The sequence below is a fragment of the Charadrius vociferus genome, unplaced genomic scaffold (assembly GCF_000708025.1).
Source record: "Charadrius vociferus isolate BGI_N301 unplaced genomic scaffold, ASM70802v2 scaffold259, whole genome shotgun sequence".
NCBI lineage: Eukaryota > Metazoa > Chordata > Aves > Charadriiformes > Charadriidae > Charadrius > Charadrius vociferus.
The window spans coordinates 4,021,539-4,038,057 of NW_009661368.1; the positions used below are offsets into that span (position 1 = coordinate 4,021,539).

At 39.7% G+C, this 16,519-nt stretch overlaps 1 protein-coding gene across 2 annotated transcripts in view; it reads left to right on the plus strand.

Moving 5' to 3' along the window:
- The window catches only part of RPRD1B (regulation of nuclear pre-mRNA domain containing 1B), a 26,607-nt gene that overhangs the window by 9,292 nt on the left and 796 nt on the right, over positions 1–16,519 (plus strand). Inside the window, exons 4-6 of one of the 2 annotated variants that reach the window (XM_009893384.1) lie at positions 871–983; positions 2,824–2,950; positions 3,977–4,152. In XM_009893384.1, the coding sequence (XP_009891686.1) occupies positions 871–983; positions 2,824–2,950; positions 3,977–4,152 (416 nt within the window). The remainder of the gene's footprint in view (positions 1–870; positions 984–2,823; positions 2,951–3,976; positions 4,153–16,519) is intronic. The other variant, XM_009893385.1, reaches the window with a different exon arrangement.

The following is a 16,519-nucleotide window of genomic DNA, read 5'->3' on the forward strand; positions in this document are numbered from 1 at the left end:
AAGAGATGTTCTCAAGACTACGTCCAATGCTTTCTTACAAATTGCCCTGGCTCTTATTAATTTTGGTGGCAAGTCTGAATAATGATCTGTCTTCTTCTGAGGGCTCTGTAACTGGATCAAAGGCTGCATTAGGACTTCTGACTCATTAAATAAACTGTCTCTTCCCTTTCAAGCTAAGGTATGCTATGCTAAGGTTCATTTAGCCAACACTGCCCTGCTTTATGAAATCCTTATTTCTGAAGTGTTATAGGTTACCCGCTTGGAGGTCGGTTCATGCTCTGCCCATTGCTGTTGTCGCTGTCACATCTTAGAGTTTTAGTTTCACAGAGCTGTCCTGAAGTCTTTATTTTGATGGAAGAGTGGAAGGTTGAATAACAAGCAGTTATTTAGTTGATTGTGGGACCACAGTGAGCACACGCCAAAAAGATAACCAGCAATTCTTCTGTCCACATGTATCTTAGCATCGACGCTTCCTTTCTGCTGGTAGAAAGCCTTACCTGCATACATGGTATTACCCAGAGAATCTGAGCAGGATTGAAGACCTGCCGTTTATTGACAAATAGGATGTTTACTTGCTTTTCCTACTTCCAGTGTGGAAGGCACAAATATGTATACAGTGTGTAGTGCTGATAGGAAGACTGTATCCTTGTACTTACGTGTACAGAGATACGTGTGTGGGCGAAATCAACCTTTTATTGCTGTTTTACATTTGAGTGTTTGCAATATGATGCCAACAATAGAGTCCAACCGTGGTCATCCTTCTCATTAAAGAGCTTAATCATCAGAGCATCTGATAGGATTTTTTTGCAGCAGAGAAAGGTAATGTGAGCTGATCTGGCATCCAAATGAATTGCTTATATGTGTCTTTAGTTGCAGAAGAGAAAAAGTCTTTAAAGCGGACTTTTCAGCAAATACAAGAGGAGGAAGATGATGATTACCCTGGGAGCTACTCACCACAAGACCCCAGTGCTGGGCCATTGCTGGTATGTGGGATGGGTTGGGAGAGGGAGTTGTTCTGAAAGCCACCTCCTGTGTGGTACAGCCACAAGGTGGAGCTACCAACAAGTAAAATACTTTTGATGGAGCAATTCAGTTGGGGGTTGAGAAGTCCATGTGAAATGGAACAGATTCTTTCTTCATATTGAAACACTGTGCCACTTCTGAGTGATTTCAGGTAGTCTAAACCAAGGTCTGAGTAGTACTACCAGTAAAGAATCTCAAAGGACTGCTAGAAGAACAGACCATATTTTGAATTCTTTTTAAGATCTGTATGTAATCTCTCAAACCCAAAGCTGTAACATAGTTAAAACTTAATTATTTTTTTGAAGAACATCTCTCTCCATGTGTATATTTAAAAGCTCAACCTTTCATAGATTTGTATGGAGTTGGTTAGGAAATCCAGTTCTGAAGACTTTGTTTTGAGGCTGATGAATTAATACTGTGGAAATAGGAGTGAAAAGGGATCATTCTGACCATTTAAGGCTACAAAATGAACATATGCTAAACTATTGTCTATTTGAAAAGGATAAAAAAATACACCATCCATCTGGTAGAGTGTAAACATTGAAAAATAAAAATAAATAACAGTTGTCAAGGAAATAAGTGAAATTTTTTGGTTGTTTTTACCTCCAGATGCCTTGCAACTTAGGGTTTCTTTTGATAAGTATTTTGTTTGTTACTGTTGGAAATCATTAGCAGTTTGCAAAGAGGCAGTAAATATTAGGTAATGGACTTATTTATTTTTCAGATCAAAAATATTTATTTTAAATTTTTCAGTGGTGTGGGATTTTTTTGTTGGTTTTTTTTTTAGTTTTCAATCAACTGAAATGTAGTTTAAACATCAGTGGTGGCATTTACAGGGCTGATGTTCCAGTTTCAAAAACCTCCCATTAAAACTTCAGTATTTTTCAGAACAAAGAAGCAATACTCTTTTTTTCGTCCTGTTCAGGGAATCTGTCTGTCTTCTTTTTGTATTTTTTTGAGCGGGGAGGAAATCTAATGTGTCAGGCGAGGTCCTCTTGAGGCTATCCTCATCCGCATCCTTTTTAAGCTAGGATATGTTTTGAATGTAGTAATTTAAACTGGCACATTTTTCCTTAGTGTACTAAAACCAGCTGAGAGATGAAGTTGAGATGAAGTTGATACAATGGAGTCCAGTTTAATTGCAGATTGCACTGTGCTACCAAAGATGCAGTTGAGCTAAGAGAGGATAGCAATGGCTTTGCAAAATCGGGACAGTACAAAGTTTGCTTTAACAGGGATAGCTTTCATTGTAGGTAACCAGTTACTGGTAGGTAACCAGTTACAAAATTCCAAATCATGTAATGATGGAAATCTGACACAGTTTTGTTTGGACTCATACAAGTTTGGTTTTGGTGGTGTTTTGTTGGGTTTTTTTAGCTATGTCAGAATGCACCTTTAGAATAGAACAAAAGGTGCACGTACACTCCTGCCAGTCTAAGAGCAAGTGTCAGGGATGCTCAGCTAAAAGATAAGAGTCCCAATTTGATGCAACACAAAGCTCACGTACTTTTCAGCTTTGTCCTAAGCGATCGGTTCTCTTCATTGGAATGAGTTGTTTTCCACTGTAGAGTCTTGAAAAAGATGATTTTACTGTAGTTATGTGTAAGTTCCTAAACACTGGGATGTTGTAAACCTAGTGAATACTCCCTGTGTTAGGAAGCGACATTTTAAAAATTACTTGAAGAGTATATTCCAAAAATGGTTGCTTTCAAAGGTAAGTGACCTCAGATGCAGTGGCTACATCTGCAGGAAATGGCATAAAAGTTACCTGGTTTTAATGTTAGCTAACTTGTCTTGTAGACCGAGGATTTGATCAAAGCCCTACAAGACCTGGAAAATGCAGCATCAGGAGATGCAACGGTGCGGCAAAAAATTGCCTCCCTGCCTCAGGAAGTTCAAGATGTTTCATTACTGGAGAAAATTACAGGTATGAAACTGGAAGATGAATGAACGTGGGTCCAAAGAATAACTTAGAAATCAAAGTTTTTTTTCTTTAAATAATCACAGGGTGTAGTGGAGTGAATTCCTCCTTTCGTGTCCTTGTTTTGTAGCTCTTGGGTAATAAATAGCAATCCTATGGAGTAAAATTGAGGATGAAACTTCGTAGCTGCTTCCATTTTTTTGGCTTGGACCAAGGCTTTTGTACTTGGAGAGCATCAACAGCATTTTGCAAGAATTTAAAGGAAATAGGGCCAGAGTTCTCAAATGGGCATGTTTGATTTTGACACCTTGACTGTTGGATGTTTTTAAGCTTTATCAGATTGTGCTGAGTACAAACATACTCCTTTATTGCTATGGAAAAGGAAACTCACTACACCCATTAGTCTGTCAGTCTTTGTTTAAACAGACTTTTGCTATTGTATTTGAAAAGTAGTATTAATAGAAGCATTTAAAGGTTGATCTGATTAGACTCTTGTTCCTGGAAGTAGTTTTAATTTAGAATTAATTATGAACTGTCACTTATTGAGTCCTTTGTAATATACTCTTACAGTGCCCAACTGTGAAGACTAGTGTGCAATTTGTATGTTTACTTGTATTGATACATTAAGAGTTATTCAGAGAAAAGAGGAATTAAAAAGTCCACACCGTGTTTAAATGTGAAAATCACTGGATTTGTTTAACTGAATTCTGAAAGTACAGCCTAAACTTTTAGTTTAATTAACCTGTTTATAGAGGCTAACTTAATAGATTTATCCCCGCTCCCACCCTATCTCTGCAAGGACAAAATTTAGTCAATCTTGTCAGTGTCTAAAAAAACCACCATTCTTGGGTTGTTAGTCCTGCCTATTTCCTTTATATTCTCTGTGATAAGAACTCTTATTTTCCTGTCAAGCCAGAAGCGTGTTTATGAATGTGACGTTATTGTGCATGTGGTTGGTGAATTGTAGCCCTTCTGTCAAAGACGAAAGTTTTAAACTTTGTCCTCTAAATTACCTGTCGCTTTTGCATGTAGACAAAGAGGCAGCCGAACGGCTTTCGAAGACTGTGGACGAAGCATGCCTGTTACTAGCGGAGTACAATGGTCGGCTGGCAGCAGAGCTGGAGGACCGGCGCCAGCTGGCACGCATGCTGATCGAGTACACCCAGAATCAGAAGGATGTATTGACAGAGAAAGAGAAGAAGCTAGAAGTGAGTACTTCTACTGGTGCCGGCAAGACAATTGTCTCGCCAAACGCTCCTACTTGATTCCTAATCTATGTGTTTCTCTCAGGGGAGATGATTCTAGGTGTTCTCTTTACATTTGGAGTAAAACAAGGGTAAGAAAGTGGTGTAAAAAGCCTGGAGGAGGCAAATCTGTTCTGATGTTCAGTCTAGTATGGTTTAATACACTTGGTCATGGAAGGCCCAGAACTCCGTACTTCTTAAGGAAAAATAGGCTCACCTAACAAAGTTTCTTCAGACTTGCCCTATTTTTTTTTATGAAATCCCCATTTCCAAAAAATCAACCTCCCTTTGCCATAATTAGCTGGATTTTTTTTTAATTAGTTGGGTTTTTGTTATTCTTTTCCTTATGGTTGGGTGCCTCTCATCTACCTTGCTGGCCTTTACTTGATGAAAGGATGCAGTGTAAACAAGATTTTCTAGTCTCCATCCTTTAACAGCTACTCTTACCTATAGCGTCTGTGATGGAGCGTAAATTGGGCTGATACTGAAAGACGATGACTTGCATTTCCTGCCTGGATCGAGGAGGGCAGGACACTGTAAAACGTGACAGTGCTGCCTGGCCCCGAGCACCAGCTGCACCTCCTACAGCGAGTGCAGGCGCTGCGGCAGCCAGGCGTTTATCTGAAATGTTTTCTCGGAGGAAGTTCTTTCAGCAGCGCATCTTGGGACTAGTGTGGAAGTTTAATTAATGATTGTGGTTGTATGTCACTCTGCCATCTGTTAAACTGCCCCTTGGCGGCACATTAAGGGCTTCCTCTACACTGTCGGCTGCTGGTTATTCTGAACAGCTGTTGCTGGGTGGGACATGAGTTGCTGTAGAGGACAAAATCTTCTGGAAGGAGACTGTGCTGTAGCAATTGCATGCTGTGTTTACTGTCATGACAAACCTAATCCTCTCACAGCTAGGCAATATTGTTCTGAGGTAAATTTCATTTTGAATGTGTCTTTTTTTTTTGTCATGTGTGTTTATACTAGAGTTTCTCAGTGCCTTGTGACTGTGAACAGGTTGCTTTTCCAGAGCAACGTTTTTTTCCAAATGAGCCAAACAAGTGCTGATGCTGCATTCAGAATTAGAGTGGATAGTTAATAATTCTGTTAGCTTGTTTAGCTTCATCTTTTTTCAAGCATAGCATTTATCTTACGACTGAGTTATTAAAAGGCACTTTCAGGCTTAGATATGAAAGATGCTGTAGAACCAAATCCTGTTTGGCACCTCATTTATTTGCTGAATACTAGTGGGAGTCTTGGGTCAGTTCTGTTTTCCCTGTTGAAAGGAGGACACCTGTCTAGTAGAAACATGTATGTATGTATACATAAAAATATATAAATGATAGACATATTGTTGCTTACTTTTTAAGAAAGGGCAAGAAATAGATAGCAAAATGCTGCACAGCAATGTTTTAAAAAGCCCAGAACAATCCATAAATTTGAGTCAGTTTGAGACTGTGAAATTAAGAAATTCACAATGACAACTTTAAATTAAGATTTCTAATGCAGTAGCCGACATGTTGCTACAACTGTGGGTTGTGGGTTTTTTTTGTTTTGGAAAATAGCCTTTTGGTAAAGAATGTTACTTGAAAATTGTAACTCTGGCAGAGGCAGAAATGTAATTGTGAAAATTAAGTGGTTCACTGGCTGAGCTACTTTGTTAATAGGAATAATCCTGTTGATGGCAATGGAACAGGTTGCTTGCCCACTGTTAAGTGTAAACACATTCTGTAATATGTTGGTAACTAAAGAATGATCTTACTAAATCTCTGTTTAGGTTAGCGTCTTTGTCGTTTGGCCAAAACAAGATGGCCTTAGTACCGTAGAAGTCTAAAATGAGTTGTGGGAAATGCCACTCTTTAATCCTTACTTAACATGAAAGCACAATTCATACTCATGTCAAATCTCAAATTTTAGCTGAGGGAGATTGTCTGATTAAAGCATTCCATTGTTCTTGAGTTGTAGAGGGTTAATAAATAGCGGAAGATGTTGGTTACAGATATGGCAGGCCATATCTGCTCATCAGTTTTGCTTGCGTCTTTGATGTTCTCACAGTAATGTTATTGATAAGCCTGGATTTTTCTTTGTGGTGCTAATAAGCATTTTAATAGAAGGATCTGAAATTCTTGTAGCAATTAAGAGTGTATTAGAAAACAAAACATTTACTCAAGCAAAGACTGAAATAAGTAAACAACTTTAAACAATCTAATTTTACATATCTTCTCATTGTATGCTTTGCTCTCTCAAGATATCTTTGGTACTATTGACTGTAAGTTGGTGGGGTTTTTTTTCTTGTGTGAAGTAAGTTTCCTGACTCTCAGATGAGATGGCGTTTTTAGATAGAAGATGGATTGTTTACTTCACTATCCTAATCTGGCCAAGGCTGCTATTTGGGGGAAGGGGCTTCTGGTAGTAATATGGTTTAGGGCTTTACTTTAAGATATGGAAATGTCTGATTTGGAAATCACTCTGGATATTTCTTGTGTTTTGTTTACTCACAAAGCAAAGCCTTTCACTATGATAGTAACGACAGTAGCTAATCTACACCGTTTGAAAAGCAGCTTTTGTGGTCTAAAGAACTACAGTTGTTTACTAATCCTATTAATACTATCCCTCATGAAACACAGGAAATTCTCTAAACATATACATAAACTCGGTGTATTTATGTCTAGTGGGCTAATGCTCAAAATACTTTGCAGTGTCAAAACCCTGCAACACAGAGCTCTTGTCATCATTTGCAGAAAAGCTATTTAATTAAGGGACCATATGCTGAGAAAGGTGGTCTTGGACAATAAATTACACTTCAGCATTGATAAAGACTGGCATGAGTAGGGATTGAAACAGTATGGTGCTAAGAGGCACTGGTAATTTGAAGGAAAAAAGCTGGCACGGAGCCTGAAGATCATAAAATATGGACAAACTCAGCTTTTAGGGTACCAATTGAAGGAATTGAAAGTGTAATAATTAGGATTACTCTATTTGGGGGGGGGGGGCAGGGGAATTGCGATAATTTGATTGTAGTCTAAAAGTGCTTGGAAGGAAAAGGTATAATTCATTTAATTCTGGCAATCAGCTGCAGAGCGAAATCAGCTGAACCAAAGTTGATGCTAAACAGCCTATAACATGGCATGTATTTTTAATGGTAAATATTCCTTAGGTGAACTTACTGAAGGGTATGGTGAATACTTTTGTTCAACATCTGAACACTGAATTTCTCTTTAAATGTTCTTTCATCTCAGTCAGAAGTTGTGGGCTTGACTGCAGCTGCTGTATTATCTTCCACGGCCTAGACTGGATCAGAATCAGCCTAGACTTTCAGAATAGGTGTTATGAAATAAAATCCATTTTCAGGCAGGCATAGAAACAAGAACTGGTGTTTATATAAGAACAAGATAAGGTGTCTTCCTATCTCACATGAGTACTGCCAATGAAAGTTCTCTGATTTGTGTTATTTTTGGCCATCACTGTCCCTATTGCAATTACAGAGTACAGTCAGCTGGGGAGGTTTTTTTGTCCTTCAGCACCTGAGTCTGCAGAACTTCAAGGGGAAGGATTGTCTTTTGAAGTCGGTGTTCTCTTTGTGAATGCATGGCAGGCAAGTGAAAAAAAAAACATAAAAAATCAGGGAATCAATTTGTGTAAAACTGAAATGTAGGGAGGGAGATATCCAGGTGAACATTTCCATGTTGGTGTACCAGGTGACTATAAAATGAAGTCAACTAAATAGATGGGACTAGAAGAACCCAGTGGAAGTAGTGCTAGAAAATGGCAAATTGTGTGGAAGCTTTATGGGTATCTAAAATTACTACTGACAATAGAAAATTTGGAGTAAGTGGAGTGGGGGTATTTTAATGTAATGGGAAGAAGAGGGGAAAAAAAAAATAGAGAGGAGAATGTGCATTCAGAATTTTTGTTTTGCAGTCAGTCATGCTGAGTTCTTCCCCACGCCCGCCAAATATCTTCTGTACCTGCCTTTATAAAAGGAAATATGATCAACATACACATTGTACTATATATATATACTATAGTATGTGGGGTATGTGTGTATACACGCAAACGTATATGTGCGTTTGTATGTGTGCAGATATATATATAAATATAAAGAACATACTGTATTTAAGATCCAGTTTAGGGGAATTTTTCTGATTGTTGACTGCACCTGAAAAATTGTGACTTAGAAACCTGCTGAGAGCTGTGGGGGTTTTTAGATGTTAGTGGTTTTTAATATTCATGGCTTCAAGGCACCTTTAATAAGGTGTTAAAGCTGTGCCTGTGTGAATTTGCAAACCCTCTTCGATAACGCATCTCTGAAGGATGAAGTACAATCTCACTTGAGGTTTTCTGGACTGCCCGGCACTACACATTTTTCTTGAAATACGATTTAGTTCAGCGGGTTAATATGCAATTTATTGCTGTGTTGCTTCCACTGCTCAGGTTTTTGTTGCGTGTCACTGTTGGCTGCTGCTTTCCTCCCAGACAAGAATTCTTGGGTTGTAGTATATTACTTTCAGTGGTTTAGGCAGGGAACAAGAGATGAAGTTTTAGTTTTTCTGCCAGGAAACAGGAATGTCAATAGTTCATACGCATCCACTTGGAGATGGTTATGGGAGCTAGACAGCACAGGGAGGTCTCCTGCTCTACACCCTGGGCGGAGCAGGAAGATCCCAAACAGGAGCATCCAGACAAAGTGTGTCATGCTCAGGTCCATAAAACTGAACTGCTGATTAACACAGCAAAAAGTGACTAACTGTACATCAGTATTTCCAGCTGTGAGCCAGTCGTGCCTTTGGGTGTGGGACAAAAAGGAAGGCTGTTTCATAGTGATACAATAAACTAACATTGCGGTGAATCTGGTTCTGTTGTGTGCTGTATGGCTCGAGGCAACAGCTGTGTTTCTTTGCACAATGCAAAACTATAATTCCTTCACTTTGTAGGTACTTCTAGGCATTCATAATTATAGTAGTACAGCAAATGAAATCATACTAAAAAATAAAAGCCAATAGAAATAATCCAATATTAATGTATAATATTTTTATGCATTTTACTGAAGTGAACCAGTTTATGATTACTCTTTTGCTTAGCAGTCAAAACCATTAAGATGCTTGAAGAGACGTGACCATGTAGCTGTTTGCTTGCACCCTAAATGTTGATTTTTCTCATGAAGGTCTTTTGCACTTTGTGGGAAGAGTATGTTGCAAATGAAGCCAGGTTTCGTTGCCATTGTACAGTGGCAGCCCGGGCCATTTCTGAGAGCGCTTTTAAACACTGCAAAGGCCAATAGATGAGGAGGCATCTCCAGCAGCTGGAGAAATGCTCTGCAGAGGCCTCTGTTGCAGACTCTTCTGTTGGACAACTTAAAGTTGTTCTCAGTAAAGAGGAGAGCAAGGAGACAAGTTATGGTTTCAGAGCATGTAATTTTGCCAAGAGCAGAAATGCCATCTCTGGCAAAGTGTGATGAATGATACCACAAAAGAAGGAATCCTTGTCAAATCTAAAAGTGCAAGACTGAACAAATTTAAGGTATGAAGATGAACTGAAGCTCTGTAAGGAAATACATCGTTGAAGCTCTGATTCCTGGACTGCATCTTTCAGATGTATTGCATAAAAACTCAGGATTGTTGGTTTAGTGCTGCTGCAGAATTAAGGAAAACTGGCTTCACCACTGGCACTCGTTTTCACTTTCCTTGTGAGGTAGGTTCTGATGCACTGAAACTGCTGAAATGAAAATCATTTCCCTCTCTGTTATCTGACTTCTTGCAGGGGCAAATTGACTGTGTGGCTGTTAAGAACCCCTCAAGGCATTTGCCATGCTGACTGCAGCTCTGCTTTTGAGTTCTGCCAGGTACTGGAGAATATTCTGTCCACTTGGCGCTAAAACACACGCTCCTGCAGTCAGGAGGTCAGGACACAGAGGATGTGCTGTGCAGCTGTAGGCATTTCTGCCCTCTTCTCTGCAGGTTTGTGGCTGCTTTGCCAAGAGGCTGTTTTGGTGCCGTGCTGGGCTTGTACTGGTTAGCCCCGCAAAGGAGGGGAGGGCTGTCTCGCTACCAGGCTTCTGCAGCTGCCTAACTGCACCAAAGAAGATGCAGGGCTTTTGCAAGGTGGCACGTGTGTCCTAGTCCGGCAAGTGACCAGAGAAACTGTTTCAGAGGACTTTGGGCTCTGGGTCAGGCCTTAAATGTGTGTAATCTCCCACTTGTGTTACGTTGCATTTGCATGGAAACGTGCAAGTTTATGGATAATTCACGTTTTGTTTCCAGTTCTTTTCTCTTGATTTTTGTGTGAAGGTTTGTCAGCTGCCTTCTTTTGACCAAGACTGCTTTTATTTCTAGGACTGTAGGGTTTCTTTACAAGGCAAATTCACATCTGTTTTGCAGACAGACTCTTTAAAATTTGCTTTCTGTGAGGTTTGGGTGGTTATAACTGATGTGAAGAAAGCTGTTCTTTCCCACCTCCCCCTCCAATTAAATTGTTAGTAATTCTGCTTGGTGTGCTGACCAGTGCCTTCCACCAGCATGTGGGGAAGATTGACTTATGCTTATACAGCATGAAATACAGGATAGAACACGGTTTTAAAACTGGGTTTATTCAAACCTGACACTTGAGAGAATGTGAAGGGAGGTGGGTTTGAAGGCAGGAGGAAAGTGCTGATACACATGAAACACTTTGCCTTGGAGAAAGGGAATTTTGAACTGCTTCTGAAAAGGCCAAAAGGAATAGCCTGGCAGGAGGTGGCGTGAGTGCTTATGTAGCATGTAAACTGGGGATCTTCTGTACAGAGCTGTTCTGGAGCACAGAATTGAAATCAAATGATAGGCTTTTTTAAAAGTTACCTAACAAATTGTCTATGCTTAAAAAAAGTTTCATTGTCGTCTAGGTTTATATAAACCGAAAAAACGCTTTCTTAGATAATAAAGAAAACATTTGGGGGGGGAGGGGGGGTGTCCAAAACCAACAAAAAACCCCTTACTGTTCTAATTGTGAAGTGCTGTGTCTGAATATTCTGTCAGGATGTGAGATGAGGGCTTATGTGTGCTGTTCACATACTCACGGGGCAGGAGCTTGACTGTCCTTGCTTTAGAAAGCTTTTCATTTTTGGTAATGTTTTCCCAACATCCTTCGTATTCATCATTTCTCATAACTATGCTGTCATTGGGACATTCTTATTCTAATGTGTTTTAATGAGTATGTTTTAAAAGTACTTTACATAGGTTAAGTGGCAAGCAGCAAAATCTAAGGAATACCTAATCAACCTGCTGTATTAGTGTTGTATATTGAATGTTTTTAAATCGAGATTTTACATGGCTGTATAAACATGTTACTGTCAATCCTCTCACTTCACTGCGTACTCTTTTCAAATTTCTGTCGAGCCTCCGGTGTGGTTTTTTTTTTTTTTCTGGCTTCTGTGGTATTTCGCTTTCATACACCTGGCTCAAGCTACAGCCTATCAAAACTGAGACCGGCTGCTCTTCCTATTCACTTTCTATAGTCTCATTAATGCTTAACTACATGTTTTTCAGTAGATGCAATTGCTGTGAATGCTTACAGCATCACAGACCCAGAACAGGAATGGAAGTGAGTAGTGCAAATTCTAAGCTAAAATAAAATGAAGTCCATGCTGTGTAACTCGACAAGGTGAAGCAAGCGGTGCAGCAGTCCTCAGAATGAATTTCCTGTCCTGTCGATTACAGTCAGTTTTATAATGTTCAGGCAAGGCTTCTTTTGAATGAAACGCTTCTGTCAGATTTGTTCAGTGGTGTTTAATTCTGATTTTGCGTTTGCTTCCAGGACTAAGTATCTTATTCACTTGGCCGCTGTGGATGTAGAATGCTGCATACTGAAAGGGAATGTTGATTAGCAGAAGCATTCGTGTGGCACAGCGCCAGTTTTTTCTGTATCATCCCGAAACTCCTGCTTACAGGAAAGATCTCATTATTTTGTCTAAAAAAGCAAATAGCATCCAAATACTATTAATCTTAATGAAAGCTTACTATGCAGCGAGGCAATTAGCCAGACACACGGAGTACAAACTAAGACCTCAGAAAGCAGCGGTTTCTTTTAAGTGCACTTCATATTTTTTTTCAGTTTTATAGAATGGAGGGACCTTATGCAAAAATTTGCAAGATGCCGTTTCAAAGCATGTCATGTAAAGGGGCTAAATGAAAAACGTGGCTTTCCTTAAAACCTATTTCCAGAGTCTTCTGTTGCAGAATATGGCAACAACTCAGTTTGTGGAAAAAGAAAAGCCCCTGAGCCTGGAAGGGGGTTACATGTCTCTGCATATTCCTGAGCGGAGCTGAGGTATATTCCTGAATATTACAGATGGCAAATCCAACTAAACATGCCCTACACCTTGTACGAAGGTAACAAGATCCCGGATACATCTCCCTGGTAGGTGTTTCTTTGATGTTGCAGAGAGACTTCAGAATTCTCTGCTTCCAGGCGCAGCTGCCCAGAAGGGACGGGCTGCCTCCAGGCTGTGTCTTTGACACACTCTCTTCAGATCATTGCCTTGTTCTTGCTGTGGTGTGCCTGCCAGGTGCTTCAGTGCAGTCAGCACTCCCTGACCCAGCTTTGGTGTCCAGTCTCTCCAGTCCTTTACTGCTCTGCCACGAATCAGCACAAGCTTTCGGTACCAGAGCAGATGGAAAGTGTTAAGAGTGCACCAGGCAGTTGTCTAACGTAGTCTGTGTTGTGTATCAAATCTGTCAGGCAAGTATTTATCTCTTCTAGGAAATCTTGGTTCCTGGATTACTTCCTTACAACATGTTTCCATTCCTGAATTTAGTGACGTTTTTCTGAGTTTGTAATGGTTTTGGGGCTGTTGTTGCCTTTTTCTCTCAGTTTTGTGGGTTTTTTTCTTAACAGATAAGATTTGGACCTCACGGATTTAACAAACACTTTTGTGTGGACTAGTTAATGCCTGCATTAACCTACTGGTGAGGTAGAATAACTTAAAGTTGAACAGCTGTCATTCTCAAGGTGACTTGATTTTTTTTTTTTCTCTTTTGTACAAATGTCTCCGTTCAAATTAAGTAGGTATTTCTGATAGCTCAGTACTACACGTAGCTCTCAATGCAGAGTATCCCTAAAAATGGGAATATGTTAAGAGCAATATTTTTGTAAACATTTTAAGCTGTTAATTGTAAATCTGGGAACAGGTTGCTGCTGTTAGTGTGTTGAGGAATTGCTCCTAAGTCTGTATGTTTGCCATAGCATAAAAAACGGAACAGAAGTATGGTTTGCATGCATCTTAGCGGTTCTTCATTTGTCAGTGTGTTTTTTCAGAGCTGGAGTGTCAAGCAAGGCATTGGAGAAATTCTTGCTTCCCTAAATAGTTTTAACAAGAAAGAAATATTGTTTGGATCTAATACAATTGTAATAGTAGCATAAACTGTCTTCAGCTAAAAACCCATAGTGTCCGTGTCCTATTTGTCCCCCAGAAGTAACATATCCTGGTCCTCCTGTCAGTTTTGCTCTGAAAATGGCAGGACATTAGTCTTCCCGTGGAGGTAGACATTGCGTTGTACCTGTTTTTACAGAACTGTCGTGCAGGGATCTTGGCAGTTCAAGCAGTATTTGAGGTATTTTCTTGGCATATGCTTGGAATTTTCTCCTTCTACCCTGTTTATCACACTTGGAGGACTTGCCAGCTGCCTTGCCTTTCTTGATTTCTTTCCTACGTTTAGTAAGAATTACTATAGCAAAAAAATAATCTGTCGATATTCACTCTTGACAGAGTTTGGCATTCTCAAGAATGTGGTACCCTTTCTTGCCTGGCTTGATATCTGTCACTCCCTAACAATGTCCTGAATTATGACTTTTTTTTTTTTTTTCAAGACAGTCTTCTAGGGGAGGAAAAAAACCCACTCTCTGAATTCAGCCTCTTCCACCTTCTATCTGTAAGCATTTGGAATAAAATAATACAATAAATATTTTTACTGTCTATATCCCATATGGGCAGGAGCTGGCGTTCTGCTGTCTCCGTGCCTCACATTAATCGTGACCTGCCAGCCTTGAGCAGAGCACTCCGTTTACCATCTCTCTCTCTTTTCCCAGTGTTGGCTTCCACATTTTCTTGGAGAAGTATGCTAAGTGTCGAAATGCGGTACTTCCATGGCTTTCTTCTTTGTCTGCTGTTGTTCTCTATTCATGCTTAAAAATGTGGGGTTTTTTTCCTGTTTTTGTTCTCTGTCTTCATAACATGACTTCCTTGACTTGTTTCCCTATTTAAGTATTTCCCAAAATGGTGTGACTAGGGATATGGGGTGCATTCTTATTTTGATTTGGTTTCTTTGTCTTCCATCGAAACAAAACAAATCCTTGCAATCCTAAATTAATGGGTGCACCTTCTCCCGAGTTGGTTTCTTTTGTTGTTCTCCTCTGGGCTTGTGAATCGTACGCTCTAGTTTATGAAGCTGCTAGAGCTTTGTTTGAACTTGATTATTTCAGTCTATATCCCACGTACATTAACAGAAGTGTTTGGTTATGACAGTATGTTAACTCACTGAGCCTCATAAAAGGATTTAAGTTTGAAATAGGCTGTTAAAGGACATTCTTATTTGGTGCTTGGAGGAAATTTATGGAATATATTTATATAGCCATTCCAGGCATAGGGGTATTCTGAGTTGTTGCAATCGACTGCTGCTCTCACTATTTTAATTCAAAGTAATGAAACACAGAGAGTGTAAACTCATTGCTTGTAACCCCGCAGGAACTGCTCTGCTTTGATATTTGGAGAAGGTGAAGAGAATTTCCATCATTCAGAAGGTTAGAAAGATTGGATTAAAGTTGTATACTGTTTAGAAAGGTGCTTTGATTAAATGTGTGCCTAGTTTTATTTGATCTTCAAAGATAAAATTCTGTTCTCTGGTAAACTGTTCTCTTTGCCAAGTAATTAAGAAATGAAAAGTAAGTTGATATTACAACTGGCTGTATGGAAGCCTGTTCTGTTTACAACTTTTCTTAAGCTCGTTATTTACTGCATTCTGGAGATGCCATGAAAAACATGCCATACGTGGTTGGCTGAAGACTGGTACATTGCAAGAGAAATGATGTGATACTGGTTTTTTATTACTTAAATAGCTGTATTCTGTGACTGTTACATAAATATTTAGAATCACAAAACTTTGAATATTAGACAAACATCAATCTTTAATTGACCTTCTGTATTAGGTAACTTGGATATGTGGTGATCTGCTCTTAAATGGCCTCTAAACAGTTCTTTCTTTCATTTTCAGGGTCCAAACTCTTCCTTTGTCTTCTTATTATGAAATACTAGTCACTGTTATCTGGTGTCTCTTAGATTGTGGAGATTTCTGAAGATGGATAGTTATTTCTTACTGGAGTTTTAATGTTCAATCCAGACCTCATTTGTGGAGAAAGTACTTGCAAGTTTCCTCTTCAAGGATTTTTAACTTACTGTTTTTCTCCCTTTGAAATAAAATTCTGAAAATTTTAGTGTCTATATTTTTCTTTGTCTCAATCCAGCGTGGATGTGTCTTTCTCTGGTTTACATTTAGTGATCATACAGGTCTGTGTTGTTTGCTAACCTGCCAGTCTCATGGCGCAGGTTCTGTGGTCGCTATCATGAGTTGTCTAACAACTCACAGAGGAGACACCGTTTCACAACCAACACTTGGTTTTGATTTAATGATTTGAAAGTGAAAATCACATTATCTAAATATTCAAAATTGATCAAGCTTGAAAAAAATGAGCATTTTAGCAGCACAGTAATCTGGTGTACCTCTGGTGTACCTCTGGTGTACCTCTGGTGTACCTCTGGTGTACCTCTGGTGTACCTCTGGTGTACCTCTGGTGTACCTCTGGTGTACCTCATCTAAATATTCAAAATTGATCAAGCTTGAAAAAAAATGAGCATTTTAGCAGCACAGTAATCTGGTGTACCTCTGGTGTACCTCTGGTGTACCTCTGGTGTACCTCTGGTGTACCTCTGGTGTACCTCTGGTGTACCTTGGTCAGCAGAGGTGTGTCTGAGGACCGCTCTGTCAGTGTTCCTCTGGCGGTGGATGGAAGTCAGCAGCCTGGGGAAGAACACAAGAATAGAGCAAATACTCTACCAGGCCCCAGTGGGTGCAGGTTTGGGGGCATTTTACATAGCTTCTGTTAAAGTAACACAGGGCGGGATTAGTGGTTTTGGGATGCCAAAGCTTGTGGACAGGCTGTGAATTTGGGTGGAGATGACAGGGTCTGCAGCCATGCCAGCGGTTGCTCCAAAAACCAGTACCTTGTCACCAGAGTCCTCACCTGGAAAATACTCCTGGTTTAACTAAAAGCACTGTTAATTAACCTGTGCTTAATCCTCCTTCTCTTCTCTCTTTCC